The sequence below is a fragment of the Zonotrichia albicollis genome, chromosome 10 (assembly GCF_047830755.1).
Source record: "Zonotrichia albicollis isolate bZonAlb1 chromosome 10, bZonAlb1.hap1, whole genome shotgun sequence".
NCBI classification, from domain to species: domain Eukaryota; kingdom Metazoa; phylum Chordata; class Aves; order Passeriformes; family Passerellidae; genus Zonotrichia; species Zonotrichia albicollis.
Window position 1 is genome coordinate 8781735 of NC_133828.1, and position 14264 is coordinate 8795998.

A 14264-nucleotide genomic window follows, 5' to 3' on the forward strand; every position below is an offset into this window, starting at 1 on the left:
GCCCCCTCCTCAGGGAAACCCGGGGCGTGTTCCCCCTCGGCGGCTGAGAGCGGGACTGGCAGCGGGGCCGGAACCAGAGCAGGGACGGGGGCCAGGAATGGGGCGGGAATTGAGGCCGGAAGCAGGAGCGGCGACCGGGGCAGGGATGGGGGCCGGGCCCTGTGCGGCGCTGCCTCCGCCGGGCCCCCAGAGGGCGCTGCCCTGTGCCCGTGAGGCCCCGCGGGCGGCGGTTCCGGCGGCTCCGGTCGCGGCCTCCCCACGTGTGCCGGGAGCGCGGGGTTCCCGCTGCCGCTGCCGCGATGTCGGTGCCGGCTACTGCCAGCAACCTGCCCATGCGGCTGCTCCGCAGGAAGATCCACAAGCGCAACCTGAAGCTGCGGCAGCGCAACCTGAAGCTGCAGGCGGCGCAGGGGGCAGGTACGGGCGGGCGGCGCCGCGGAGCCTCTCCCGGGCTGAGCGCCGGCGGAGCCGTGGCTAACTTTGTGTTTTCTCCCCTCTCTCTCCTCCCTCTATCTCTGTCTCCGCCGTGCAGTGCCCTCGCCGAGCGAGGCGGCTTCTCAGGGACCCCCGGAGGAGGAGGAGGTGGAGGAGGCGGCGGTGCCAGAGGAGGATGCAGCGGCCGAGGAGGGCGCGGAGCCTGCGGACGGAGCCGGACCCCGCAGCGGGGAAAAGAAGAAAAAGAAGAAGAAAAAGAGAAAAGCGATGGCCAATGGAGGAGATGGTGCGTGTTCTTAGCAAAGACAGCGTGTCTCCCAGGGCTTAGTTAGTCTGGGATACTCCACAAGCGCCTCCTTACGGTTCCCGCCGCGTCGGGGAAAGTTAGAAATGCCATGTGCCGGTCAGATGTGCGCTTTAAAATCCCTGAGGTCTAAAGATTAACTCGTTTCATTCCAGCTGCGATATTTGAATCCTTAAGTCATATTAATAGCCGCTTTATTTGTGTGCTTTGTAACATTGACTGGATGTTTTGCTTGTTTGTTATTCAGATACATACTCTGTGTTTCAGGGCACTGGTAGATAGATGGGTGCTGTCTGTACTTGGGTGTGCAGCCAATACAGATTTTTAGCAATATGTCCAGCCTTTGGCAACGTTTATGTATCATGAAACTGAAGTATACTGGAAAACTACCAAAAAAACCTGAAAAGCACCACACAAATATTGCTAGGTTTGCATATATTTTTATATGCATAGATTTATAGATACATATCAAGACATACATGAGGAATAGAAGATTTCAAAATGTATTTGGTTTTTGGGACATGCATCATGGTTATGGCAATGAAGAGGTGCTTTCATCTCTGAAGATTCAGGTACCTAAAATGCAGCTTCTCACATAACCTGAGCACAAATGGTGTGGGAAATTTGGTGTCTGCATTGCCAGTGGGAAAGAATTTTGTAGTCTGTTTAAGGACAATTTATCTTGCTTTCACAAAAGATGTCATATGATATACGTCAAGCTACATTTTTTCACTGTGCAAAGTGGGCTGTGTGGAAGGAACTTGGGGAATTTTTGCTCTGTGCCGCAGAAAATTCCACAGGAACCTTGTCTCTCCTCCAGCCCCCTTGCATTCCATGGAAAATCATGATCTTTGTATATGGCTTACAGACTAAAGGAAATTCAGTCTGTGGACCAGCTTTTCATTATAACCATTACCTTTGTATTTCTAACTGACTTGTTTTCTATAAAAATAACACTCCAGAAATAGAAACCAAAAAAGCAAAAACTGAAGAAGAAGAATCTGCAGAGGCAGAAGATGGAGATAAGCAGGACTCTGGAGAGAAGGAAGAGGAGGAGGAGGATGAAGTGCCCAGTTTGCCACTGGGTGTAACAGGTATCTTGTGTTTTCTTTTTCATGCACAGGCAAAATCCCAAGGTCTGACCCTTTCCTTCCAGAGCAAGTTGCAGTTTTCAAGTGAGCTTTGTGAGTCAGGTGTTTGGATACCTGATGTGACACTGGCAGCTGTACAGCTCTCACCCACCTGCTGTTCTTGGAAATTTGCATTATATACACACCTGTTGGTTTCACAATTCCTAGTTAAAGTGTTTTTTAAACCTATATACACATATGCTTATCTGTAAAGGAAGAAGTTCATGAAGAGCAATCTGGAGGTGTAGAACTAGTAAATCTGACAGAAGAAGCAGTGCCTTTTTATTTTTATTAACTCTGTATAGTTTTCTTATAAACTAATTAATAGAGAGTATTTTTCCAATGTCTTTGGATTTTGTGGTAGAATGCAATAAGAAGAAGTCCTTTGATTTCTTTCGTATAGGTCAATTTGAACTTGTTAATCTCAGATGGCAGAGGAAATGGAATAAATAAGTTAAAATATTTTTCTTTTTACCCCTCACTCCAGGTGCTTTTGAAGACAATTCCTTTGCTTCCCTGGCTGGTTGTGTCAGTGAGAATACACTGAAAGGCATAAACGACATGGGGTTTACACACATGACCGAAATTCAGCATAAAAGTATTAAACCCCTTCTGGAAGGCAGGTAAGAAATAGGGCTTTTTAGTCACTCTAATGAGCCCAGATGTTTTGTAAATTTTGCTGGCAAGCTACATACATGAATCATAAAATCAAATCATGGTATCATTTAGGTTGGAAAAGACCTCCATGGTCATTGAGGCCAGCTTTTCACTGGCCGATTGCTGTGACCTTCCTCCACCAGCAAGCTCCTACTACCAGCTCCACTGGTCTTCTCTAAGCCATGTTAGTTTTTTACATTGTCAGCATGGATCAGAGTGAGATTGCTCTTCTCTTGGTATGGTCAACTAAAAACTTCTTTTTCTGTTGCTGCTTACAGGGATATTTTAGCAGCTGCAAAAACAGGCAGTGGAAAAACACTTGCATTTCTCATTCCTGCTGTAGAGCTCATCTACAAGCTGAAATTCATGCCTAGGAATGGTAAGACTTCATTTCACAGCTGAATTTTACTGCAAAGCAGCCATTTAGGGGGTTGGATGAATTGTAAGTGACTCTCTGGTTGGTGTGTTTTTTAGGAACAGGTGTTATTATTCTTTCTCCTACCCGAGAGCTGGCTATGCAGACCTATGGAGTTCTTAAGGAACTCATGAATCATCATGTCCATACCTATGGTCTGATAATGGGCGGCAGTAACAGATCAGCAGAAGCACAGAAGCTTGGAAATGGAATCAACATCATTGTAGCCACACCAGGAAGACTGCTGGATCATATGCAGGTAGATACAATATTGATGTTTAATCTGGTTGTTAAAACAGAATAAAAGTCCTTTCCCTGTCTGACTGTGAGTTTGTTAATCTTCTAGAACACTCCAGGTTTCATGTACAAGAACTTGCAGTGTTTGGTAATTGATGAGGCAGATCGAATCTTGGAGGTTGGATTTGAAGAAGAAATGAAACAGATCATAAAACTTTTACCAAGTAAGAAAAAAAAAATCTCTCTTTCCTGGAAATCACTTGCCTAACATTATGTCTTCTTTCTGACTCTATTATTATAGGAGAAGTTATTAATTTTTATGGTTCTGTAAATGAACTTCATAGTGGTTTTCTTACTCTAGTCTTTTTTTCTGCTAGCCAGTATATATTACTTATTCAACATCATTTATCTGAAGAACAGAGTTTTCAAATGCTCCTCAGAGATATATTTCTGTTCGTATAAAATCCTTTTAGTTTAATGTTTCCATTTTCTCATTCATCTTCTTCTGCCTGTTTATTTCCTGCAATTCATTATTTCCTAATAAGGTTTAAATTCAAGGATAAAGGGCTTCTGACTTGCAGTTCAATCTTTTTTGATACTACCAAGACCAGTATCTTGAAGAAGTTTAAGTATTACTTTAAATTTTTCTTTTCCTAATTTTTCATTTAACTATTCCTTGTAATTGATGCATTAAACACAATTTGAATAGTTTTTTTCAAGCAAAACTATTGTAGTATTCCTGGAAATTAATTTACAATTAGAAGATTGATCTTGGTATTGTTTTGTGTCAAAATTGGATTGCAAATGATTATTAACAATTTTACAGAGAAAGAACACTGTGTTTTGATAGCAGTTAGGATTTTGAGGGTGGGGACTGCTGAAATAAGCATGGTGTACACCCCATAATACAACCACACCTCTTTCTTTGTCAGTAGCAGTATGTTTGAATTAGAATTTCGTTGGAAGGTTTGCCCAGGGAAGTTTGTGGTTAGATTTTATGGAATCACTGTTTGAAATCTTCTTTAAAAAGTGAGGCTGTCTTTCAAATGTTTTCCAGAGCGCAGACAGACGATGCTTTTCTCTGCCACACAAACCAGAAAGGTGGAAGATCTGGCCAAGATCTCTCTGAAGAAAGAGCCCCTGTATGTTGGGGTTGATGATAACAAGGAGACAGCAACTGTAGATGGTCTGGAGCAGGTAAGACAAACATCAGTGGGAGGCTTGAAATCTCTGAACACACCGACCCCTGTGTTTTTTTTTTACCTGGGATGTTTCAGATGTGTAACTGCTTGGTGAGGTTTTTTTCACAAAGAAGCCCTTCCCTGATGCAATTGTGTTCCTAAGACACAAGTTTGCTCCTTACTACTTTTATTTAACAATCTTTAAAATTTTTGCAGGGTTATGTGGTCTGTCCATCTGAAAAAAGATTCCTTTTGCTCTTCACATTCCTCAAGAAGAACCGGAAGAAGAAACTGATGGTGTTTTTTTCTTCATGTATGTCAGTGAAGTACCACTATGAATTACTCAACTACATTGATCTGCCTGTTTTGGCCATTCATGTGAGTGTCTTATTCATTGATTTATTTTGAAGTATTCTGATAACATCTGTAAGCTGTTACTGGCTTTACATTTGCAGGTTTGTTTCAGTCCAGTTTCTAATAAACTGACAGGCTGCTCATAAAACTGATGATAGTGTTGATTAGTCTGTAGAGGAAGGAGATAAAGCAAAGATTATATAATAACACTTCAGTAATCAGACTTGCTATTTTTTGAATCAGTGCTGAACATTGATACTAATTTATGCTCTCTGTGTAGCAACATTTCTGTTCTCTTTCAAGAAGTTACCTTTCACAAGCACTAAAACTCAGTATGAGGAGTGAATTCCTTTTCAGAGAAATCCACATTCTGATGCCTGAAGTCTTTGATGCTTTTTCTAAGGCCTGGGTGATGTTTGCATTTACTATGCCGATTCTTACCATTTGGATGAGCATGGTAAATTTTTTGTCAAAACCACAAAATGCACAGTTTAGAACAAAGAATTGTCTGAAAGTCTGTGAAACAGTTGCAACTATTTCAACTAATTTGTGATTACAAATGTCCTTCTTTATTTTGTTTTAGGGGAAAATGTCTTGCTGTTCTTTGATAGAAATGTGACAAGTATCAGTTTTGTTTGGTTGTTTGCTTTTATAACCTGTAATCTAACATAGTGCTAGACTTGCAAATGTCCTTTTTCTGAACTTGAAACATGCATGTTGTGCTCATGAGAAGAATGTTTATACAATTTTTAATGTTTTGGGAGATACATTGTAACCTCTGAGGGATGGCATTTCTTGTAACCTGTGCGGTTTATTTATTTCTTTGTTTCTTCACTGCAAATGGTCCTGCTTGGTCTGTACAAAACTATGGTTTGGAAAGATGTCTCATTACTTTTTGAGTTGATATTTCATCCCCAGTGTGTTTGTTTCCTTTCAGGGCAAGCAGAAGCAGACCAAACGTACTACAACGTTTTTCCAGTTCTGTAATGCAGAGTCTGGAATACTGCTGTGCACAGATGTGGCTGCCAGAGGATTGGACATTCCTGAGGTTGACTGGATTGTCCAGTATGACCCTCCAGATGATCCAAAGGTAGGTTAGGGAAGTAGGCAAGTGGCACAGCAAGAAATCAAATTCTGATTACAAACATACCTGCAGAGAAGAGCTGAACCTGCTGCTTGACAGAGGGCAGGACTCAGCCATGGCCATATCCAGCTGCTGGTTTCTTTCACTGCCCTACACCAGCTCCTAGGAAATGCTGCTCCTAGCCAAGACCTTGGTTGCCTTCTTAAGAATTGCATTTTAAAATACTGTTTGTGCTGTGAAATTAAAATCTAATCAGCTAAAAAGCCAAACACTTCTCAAGAGGAGGATGAGTTTACATATGCATCCCTGAGCTTTACCCGTTGAAATTTGCTTTTTGTTTAAAGATAATATTCTTACTTGAATAAAAGTCTACTGTAAACAGAGGAAATTCAAAAATCTCTAAAATCAAGATTTAATTTTCAGTTACTGTGGACTAAGATTTTTTTTTCTTCAGTAAAAGACAAAATGCTTTAGTCAGGGGCTCTGTCTCAGCCTGATGTTGCTTTGCACCTTCAACATTTATTTTCCCTTATCCATGTGTCAGTGCCAAGAAAAAAATCTTACCAAATAGTGAATGCTGCATTACATTATATTGAGGTTAACTCTGGTGTATTTTTTGTTGATGATTAGGACTGCCTGACCTTGTTGTCTGTCACTCTTTCCCAAAGGAATATATCCATCGTGTTGGTAGGACTGCCAGAGGGATAAACGGGAGAGGACACGCGCTGCTCATCTTGAGACCAGAAGAACTGGGCTTCCTTCGTTACCTGAAACAGGCCAGGGTAAACTTCTGACAATTTTTAAAGGCAAAACTTGTTGGTTTGAGTTTGGGTTTGGGTTTGGTTTGGTTTGATTTTTTAACAATCAGTTTCATTGTGTTTAATTTCAAAAAAAGAACAGTCTTCTTTTAAAGGTAATAATTTTAACACAACTGCACAGAGCTGCTTGGTTGCTCTCCTTATGGACTTGTTTTGTGACTTTAATTAAAGTGATTTAACTTCTAAAGCAAAAGTGGTAAAGAATGGTGTCATACTGAGTGTCTCTATTACTCTGGCTTAAAGGAAGTGATAATACTGTCATATTGATGTAAAGGCACTTTCCAGATACAGCTGTGGTATTAAAAAAATCTGTTATCTAGCAGATTGTTTTCCATTTGTCCTTGGTCTTAAAACACATTCACTGTATTTACACAGTGTAAATAATGTTGATACTTCATTTCTTCTGTTTTTAAGGTACCACTAAGTGAATTTGAATTTTCTTGGTCAAAAATCTCAGACATCCAGTCTCAGGTATGACATGTTTTTACACTTCAACTACTTTGATTATCTCTGTTATAATTTGCATGGAGAATGTTGCAGTCTATAATGACTGCAAATCAAAAATGCGTGTGCTTCTTTAGGAATGTTAGTATATAAGCCTGTGTGTATTTTTAATTATCTGGTGTTAATAAAGCCCAACATTAACTAAAATTATTTTGTGCTCTGAGCTACAAAAATAGCCAAAGAACACAGAGTTGAGGGGAATAGCATAGATAATTCTGAAGAAGTGAGTTTCTATTGTTGATTACTTCTGTGAATCATTCTTTTGATAAGAGTTCTGTAAAGTTTCTTTGCAGTAACTTGAATTTAAAATAGCAAGTACAGGAAGCAGTGAAGACAGTCCTTACAGAGAGAGATTCCTAATTAAGCATAATCAGGAAGAAGTGGTGCCTAAGTAGTTTATTTTTAGAATGCTGAGTTAATGTACATTAAACATCAAATGAAACACTGGGATCTAATGAGTATTGGGAACTTGGCCCACATCAAATAAAATGATAATTTACCCAGGTGTATCTGCATTTTTGGTTTAGAATTAATACTGCTATTTCACAATACATTGGCACCCTGATAGATCAGACTGTGCATGGAATTGCATGGAATGACACAGTTGAGATGTCAGGCTGGCAGTTCTCATACACAGGGTTTTGTGGTGTGGCTGCAGGTGTGTTGTCCTTGATTCACTTGCTTGGGACAACCCAGTTTAATATTTCTGTAAATTTTCATATTGCTGAGGCTTTGTTTGTACTCTACTTCAGGATTTTTTTGTCCCTCTACTTGTTTATAAAAGCATTTTTACTCCTGAATATGCACTCTGATGTCACAGGGCAGTTTTGCTGAAGTGAGGAGTGAATGTCATTGGCACTAATACTGTAAAAAAAAAAACCTGAATATAATGTATAGACTTTTAACAGCTGCAATTGTTTATGTCTCTTATGTTTTTATTTTCCCCTCACCAGCTGGAAAAACTGATAGAGAAGAACTACTTCCTTCACAAGTCAGCCCAGGAGGCTTACAAAGCTTACATCAGAGCTTATGACTCCCATTCTCTGAAGCAGATCTATGATGTCAATAACTTGGATCTTCCCAAAGTCTGCCTTTCCTTTGGGTTTAAAGTTCCTCCGTTTGTTGACCTCAGTATCCTTTTACTGCAGTGTTCCAAAGCTGAATTTCTGGGTTATAAATGTTCAGTGCAACTTGCTGAATTCCTGTGGTACCTCAAGTTTTGCTGTTTTGTTGTTGGGGGTGGAGTTTTTCTGCTAATAACGATAAAAATGCATCCTGCTCCAACAGCACTTTCTCAAAGAAAATGTAAATATCAACTGCAAAAATGCCTACAAGCATCTCTTTTAGCACATGTCCATGCTGTACAGGCTTTAATTGCTTTTGGGCAGACTGGAATTCATCCATGTTCCAAAGTATTGTTCTCCTCCATGAAAAATAATTTTCATTGAAATATACTTGCTTAAGTTTCTTAGTCATGGAATATTGGCATAGAGGGGCAAGAGCAGGAACTAGAAGACTGAATCTAAATTAAAAGTTGACAGTGGATGGAATTTGAAGCAGTAGTACATTGGGCAGCTTAATTGGGCAGTTGGAAGAGTATTTAGAACCACAGGCACAAAGTTCTGGCTTTCTCTGTAATTAGGCAGCTCTACTTTTTCTCTGTTTTTTCTCACATCAATAACCCTTAGTAAACCCAAAATGCAATATTGCAAATTACTCCTTTCTAAATTCTTTAACCAATAAAATTTCAGATGTGAACAGCAACCATGGCAGAAGACTACAGAAGAGAGGTGGAGGTGGGGGATTTGGCTACCAGAAACCAAAGAGTGTCCACAAAGCAAAAATCTTCAAACACATCAGCAAGAAATCCGACAATCGACAGTTTTCTCGTTAATTCTGGCCATTAAATGCCCTGGAGTAGCCCACCTTGATCAAAACCATCTGGCAGTTACTTCTAATTTAAACAGCTCCTTTCTCATTTTTAGGTCTCTTTAAGGATTTTTTCTTTTCTGGGAACATCTTTTATTTTTCACTTCAGGAAGACTCTTCAGTACTGAGGCTAAAGGAGAATATGGCCAGGGAATTTTGCCATACTGGTTGTAAGGAAGAAAATAATTTAAATTACCTGAAGTCAATACTACAGAGATTTTTATTAAAGAAACAGAGAATACCTTTAGGTTTTATAGAAGAATTTGCTTTACAATTACCCTTCTTTGTATGCATACCTCTGAAATTTGTTAGAGTGGACAACATGAGGACATATGAGATAAAAAGGTTTTGCTCACATAAAGCATTGCAAGGGATTTTAATGCCTACAAAACTCTGCTTTGGCCATCAAATATGCTGAAGAATACGGATTACTGAACCATGGATGAATTATTAAGGCTGTATGAGCTTGTGAATAATTTCAGACATGGTGTCTGTATAACAACTACAGTGTCCAAAATAAAACAAATCTCTTACATCAGTTCTGGTACATGATTAATACTGGTTTAATGTGATATAATGGTAACACTGTACTGAAATACTTGGTTTTCCTTCATGTTTACATCTGAATTTATTAATCTGGGGATGTCTAGTGTACTCTGCAAAGAATTAAGGAAAGCAGATTACATAAATTAAAGCACTCAACCCAGGTATTTTTTGAAGATGCTTCATAACCTTGATGCAGTGAGAAGTTCTGCAGTTGTGTCTTGTAAATTACAAAAGTGAATTGCTTTCAAGTCTTAGTATCAGATCAGCAATGAGCAAAGTCAAAGACACTGCCACAGGACTGGGGGGTGGAGAGATTCAATAAGTGAAAAAGTGCAATGGGGTATAAATATTCTAGAAGGGTATTTTGAAGGAGGAATACAAAAAACTGAAATGGAAGAGGGTGCAATACACATTGCAAACAGGAAAAAGTATGGAGGGTTCAGTACAAGAAGAATACATAAGTTGAGTAAAAAAGTAATTGTATTACAGATATTATTTCCATCTCTGCCATTGTAGCAGTGGTAATTGCTCTTAGAGGCTACAGTGGTGGTGAGAAGTGTTTTAAAAGTGTTCATGTGTCAAGGAAGGACTAAAATGTCACAAAATCCAGAAATGTGGGCCATCTGTGATTACAGTAAAACAGCTTTTAATTACATTTCAAATATAACCCAGGAGCAGTTATAAATACAAAGCAATTATTCCAATATAAATTGGACTGTTATTTCTTAGGTCTTCAGAGGTAGCATGTCAGATTTAAAACTGACACATACATTGAAATATTTTTTTAAAAAATCAATGGACTTTCTTTACATCCTTGGGGAAAGCAGATGGGGAGAAATATCAGGACTATTCTGTTTCTAGTGCTTCCACCATTCAGAACTGAGCATTGTCTGGTTTTCCCTCTTATGAAATGGCTGACTTTAGACCCTAATGGGCTTTTAAGGTTTTTAATGTCAAAATAATTCTGTTACTAGAATTTGAATGTCTTGTGCTTCTAAGCTTGCAATGAAATAGCAAAATCTTCTCTGAAGTGTAAGCAGTGCTAAATATGATGCCTGTCTCATTGAGTTGTAATCTTTGATTGTGGGTTTTCTTAAAAGTTTATAAATAATAGATGTCCAACTAATTTCCATGTCATTAATTTAATTTTATTTTCATTATTTGCACATCCTAGGAGTTCTCTCTGAGACCTACATCATGATACAGTTGAAGGCTTCTGTTTATACCTGCCAGCTGTGCAGTGACTGTGTGGGAATTACCTTTCATTAAAGCAAAAGAAACGCTGAGGGACTCATTAGATGAACTGCAAAATTAATTACTGGGAAAGAGATGTAAGCAGAGCTGCAGTAAACCAGGGTGAAGATCAGAGTGTGGTTATGTGGGTGTGAGCAGTGGCTGCAGTAGTGTGGAGTATTGGTTTGGAACAGGAAAAACTTGGGATATGGAGTCAGTGACCACCTTTGACCACACACTCATGGCCAGAACTGGTTGGGCCTAAAAGTGCATCAAAATTTGGCCACTTCTAAGGTCAGATACAGAGAAAACTAATAAAGAGCCTGCACAACTCCTCCCTGTGATAATTGGGTTGTATTTTCCTAATTTTCTAATACAATGAAATCTTTGAAACAAGCTTCTGTAGGAGATGGAAGGACTGGATGTTACTGCTCTAGAGTAATAGTAGCTTACACTGGAGGAAAAAAAGTTAACACTGTTACTTGAACACAGATGTGTAATGGTTCCATCCTGCCTGTAGTAGCTACAAAGTCAGCTCTACTTTCCTGATAACAGAAATTCATGAGCTGACACTAAGTGGGAATCAAAAGCTTCCTGTCTAGTGCAGGTGCAATTACCTTTTGCTTTGTTTATGAAATCGTAAATGACAAACAGTTTCTGATGAAATATCTGTGTATGGGGCAGCATCTGTTCCACCATGGTATTGCAAGAAGTGCAAAAGATTGTCAAACTGGCGTTCTAAGGCTTCCTTTGCAGCTTTCCCTGTTATCAATCTCGTGAGCAGTTAATAGACCTCAGCCCTCAGGCTCTCAAGGCTTGGCTCATAGCAGTGACCAATGGCTCAGGGACTGAGAAATTGCTTTCTTCCTCTGAGAACCTTGACAAAGAAATTGGGCTCTTTAAACCACTTGAGGGGGTGATCAAAACTCTCCTGCTTGAACTGGAAGATGGTTTTGTCAGTTCCTGGAACAGGCCCATAAAGGAGCACTCTGCCACCGAGTTACTGCTCATAATTGTGAAAAATCTTGTCATGATCTGAGTTTCCTGTGCCATAAAACTGCAGAGTGACAGACAAGCACAATGCTGGTCAGAAAGGGTTGCCATCAAATTTGTCAGGGTGAATGTCACAGGTAGAAGGCACCTTTATTGACACTGCAGAGCAAGAGTAGTTGAGAATTAAGATATCTACTGAGGTCTGCTGTAATAAGAAGTATGTTTATATTTTGGCAGTAATCAGCCTTTGTGATTGATGTATGACTTGACAACTCAATTTAAGTAAACTATCAAAGCTCTGATGTTGCTTTCAAGCCAGGAAAAGCAACTCACAGGAAGGCTGAAAAGGGCTGTGTGATTTAAAATATAATATTCTAGTGGAAGTTCCACAGTGAAGGAAAACATGGTGCTGACAGGATACTGCACAGGTCTGTGACTTTGGGCTTTAGTTCTACCACTGCCCTGCTTAGGAGATCACTGTCCAGTCACTTCAAGTGCCCAAAACTTAGAAGGGATTTTACAGAGCCCCGAAAAGAGCCAGTTATTAGCCCTTGAAAGGTTTGTTGCTGGGTTTGGGTTTTTAAATTTTTTCAAATTTAAAGTAATGCTGAAAGAAGCCTGTAATCAAGGGGCTAAGCATACAGAATAAAGTCTCTCACTGCTCCTGGCTTTTGCTCTATTGGCTTGATTTTCTCAGGATTTTAGAAGTCATGCAATGCTTACTGAGGCTTTGTTTGTCTGATGCTTTAAGATTTATAGAAGGTGTTAAGCCCTGACAAAGAGAATCCAGCCTCTTGAGCTGGAATGCTCTTAGCTGCTAAAAAATCTGCTGGCTTGCATCAAAGTCATAAATACCATGATGTTGCTTCTGTCAAATCTCTTTACTGCACAGCCATGTGGAGGAGAGATTGCTTTTGGCTTTTCCTCTTAGCCACCACGATAAACTTTTGATATGGAGTTGTGAGGAGAGGTGGAGGAAAGATGCCATTAGGAGAAGGGAAGACAAATGGAGAATCAGGGGCCTGTCTGGAAACACATTCACTTTGCTGTATGGGTGTCATCCAGCTTAAGAACTGCATCCACTTTTCAAAAATAACCCCAAAACCTTAGCATACTCCTCAAGAGCAGTCCATCTTCCCAGACACTTTTGTAAGCTGCAATACTGAAAAACATAACCATCTACTATTTTTTCCCAGTTGGTCAGAATTTAAAGAAAAAAGAAAAAAAAGGAAAATTGTAGGCTCTGCAAAATCTTGTATAATAATTACAAAATTTCCAAACTCTCCTCTCTATTCTGGCTGTCAGCTAAAGATGTTGAGACATCCAGGGCTTTGTGGGCTCCTTTATTTGTGGCTGCAATCACCTATGAATGTTTTCATTATTAACAAAATCAATACTGCCTGGCATCTATGTGGCATCTAGATTCTCCATCACATTTTCAATTGTGAAAGTATGGAACCAACCATCAAAGGACTTTGGAAGGTTTGTTTTTTGTCTTGAGCTGAAATTTTCTGTAGATTTCTCAAATCAATTGCAGGATTTATATAACTGACTTTTCTTTAAAATGCTTTAGAAAGGGGGCTGATTTTCTACTAAAGAGGATGGAATAAAACTGCATCTGCTAGAACCTTTTTTAGCACTTCTGAATCTAAAACAAAAAATGGAAAATATGTAAAGAGTCAAGTTCAGTGTAGTCCCTTTTTAATGGTCTAAAAATAATCTGCCCGTAATGGATAAAAACAAACTTCTGGAAAATGTAACATTAAATTTTATATATTTGCTAAAAATAGAGCATCACTTCACAAAATGGGCTGGAATTCTGTTATCTCTGGATGAATCATCACCCTCCAGAGCTGTTATTAAGCTGTGTGCTGTCCTTGGAAGTGCTTGGAAATGGTGCTGTGACAATGCTGGCCTGGGCAGCTGCTCCCTGGGGAGCACAAACACCTCCTCACACAGCTCAGCACAGGGGAGCTTGGACACGAACTACAAGGATGCAGGGAGGGTTAAGCCACGTAAGAACTTTCAGATTGACAGAAAGAAATATTATGACAAGACTGAGTCCAAAAAGATTCAGTTAAAGATTGACTCCTGAAGTGATGAGGACTAGGAAATATGTTTTGATATTCCTCACCTCTGCCACAAGTCCTTTTCTCATCAATTCTCAGGTCAAGAGGGAAATGCAAAGGAAGATGTGAAGTATCTACACTTACAAGAGATTGCTATTTTCCATCCTTTTGTGTTTTGCATCCCTTAGACTTCTCAAAAGCATCACAAAGCACCAAACATCCAGATGGAAAGATGACATTCCCATCTATTCCCTGTTGATTCTATTGTCCATCTCCAAGCCCTTGGTCACATATTTGATTGTTTATTTTAAGAGCAATGAAATGGTTGGTGGGAGCACTGAGGGAACATGGCACGAAAGGGCTGTGAAGAGAAGA

The 14264-nt window shown here is 39.6% G+C and overlaps 1 protein-coding gene across 1 annotated transcript; it reads left to right on the plus strand.

Annotated features, from left to right (window-relative positions):
* Window positions 1-206: 206 nt before the first annotated feature.
* Window positions 207-9586, plus strand: DDX18 (DEAD-box helicase 18). The gene is made up of 14 exons (XM_074547942.1): window positions 207-417; window positions 533-721; window positions 1702-1833; window positions 2357-2492; window positions 2805-2905; window positions 3001-3200; window positions 3288-3402; window positions 4236-4375; window positions 4576-4737; window positions 5651-5803; window positions 6466-6579; window positions 7030-7086; window positions 8073-8250; window positions 8871-9586. The coding sequence occupies exons 1-14, from the start codon at window positions 300-302 to the stop codon at window positions 9011-9013; spliced, it is 1938 nt and encodes a 645-aa protein (XP_074404043.1). The 5' UTR covers window positions 207-299; the 3' UTR covers window positions 9014-9586.
* Window positions 9587-14264: the final 4678 nt, after the last annotated feature.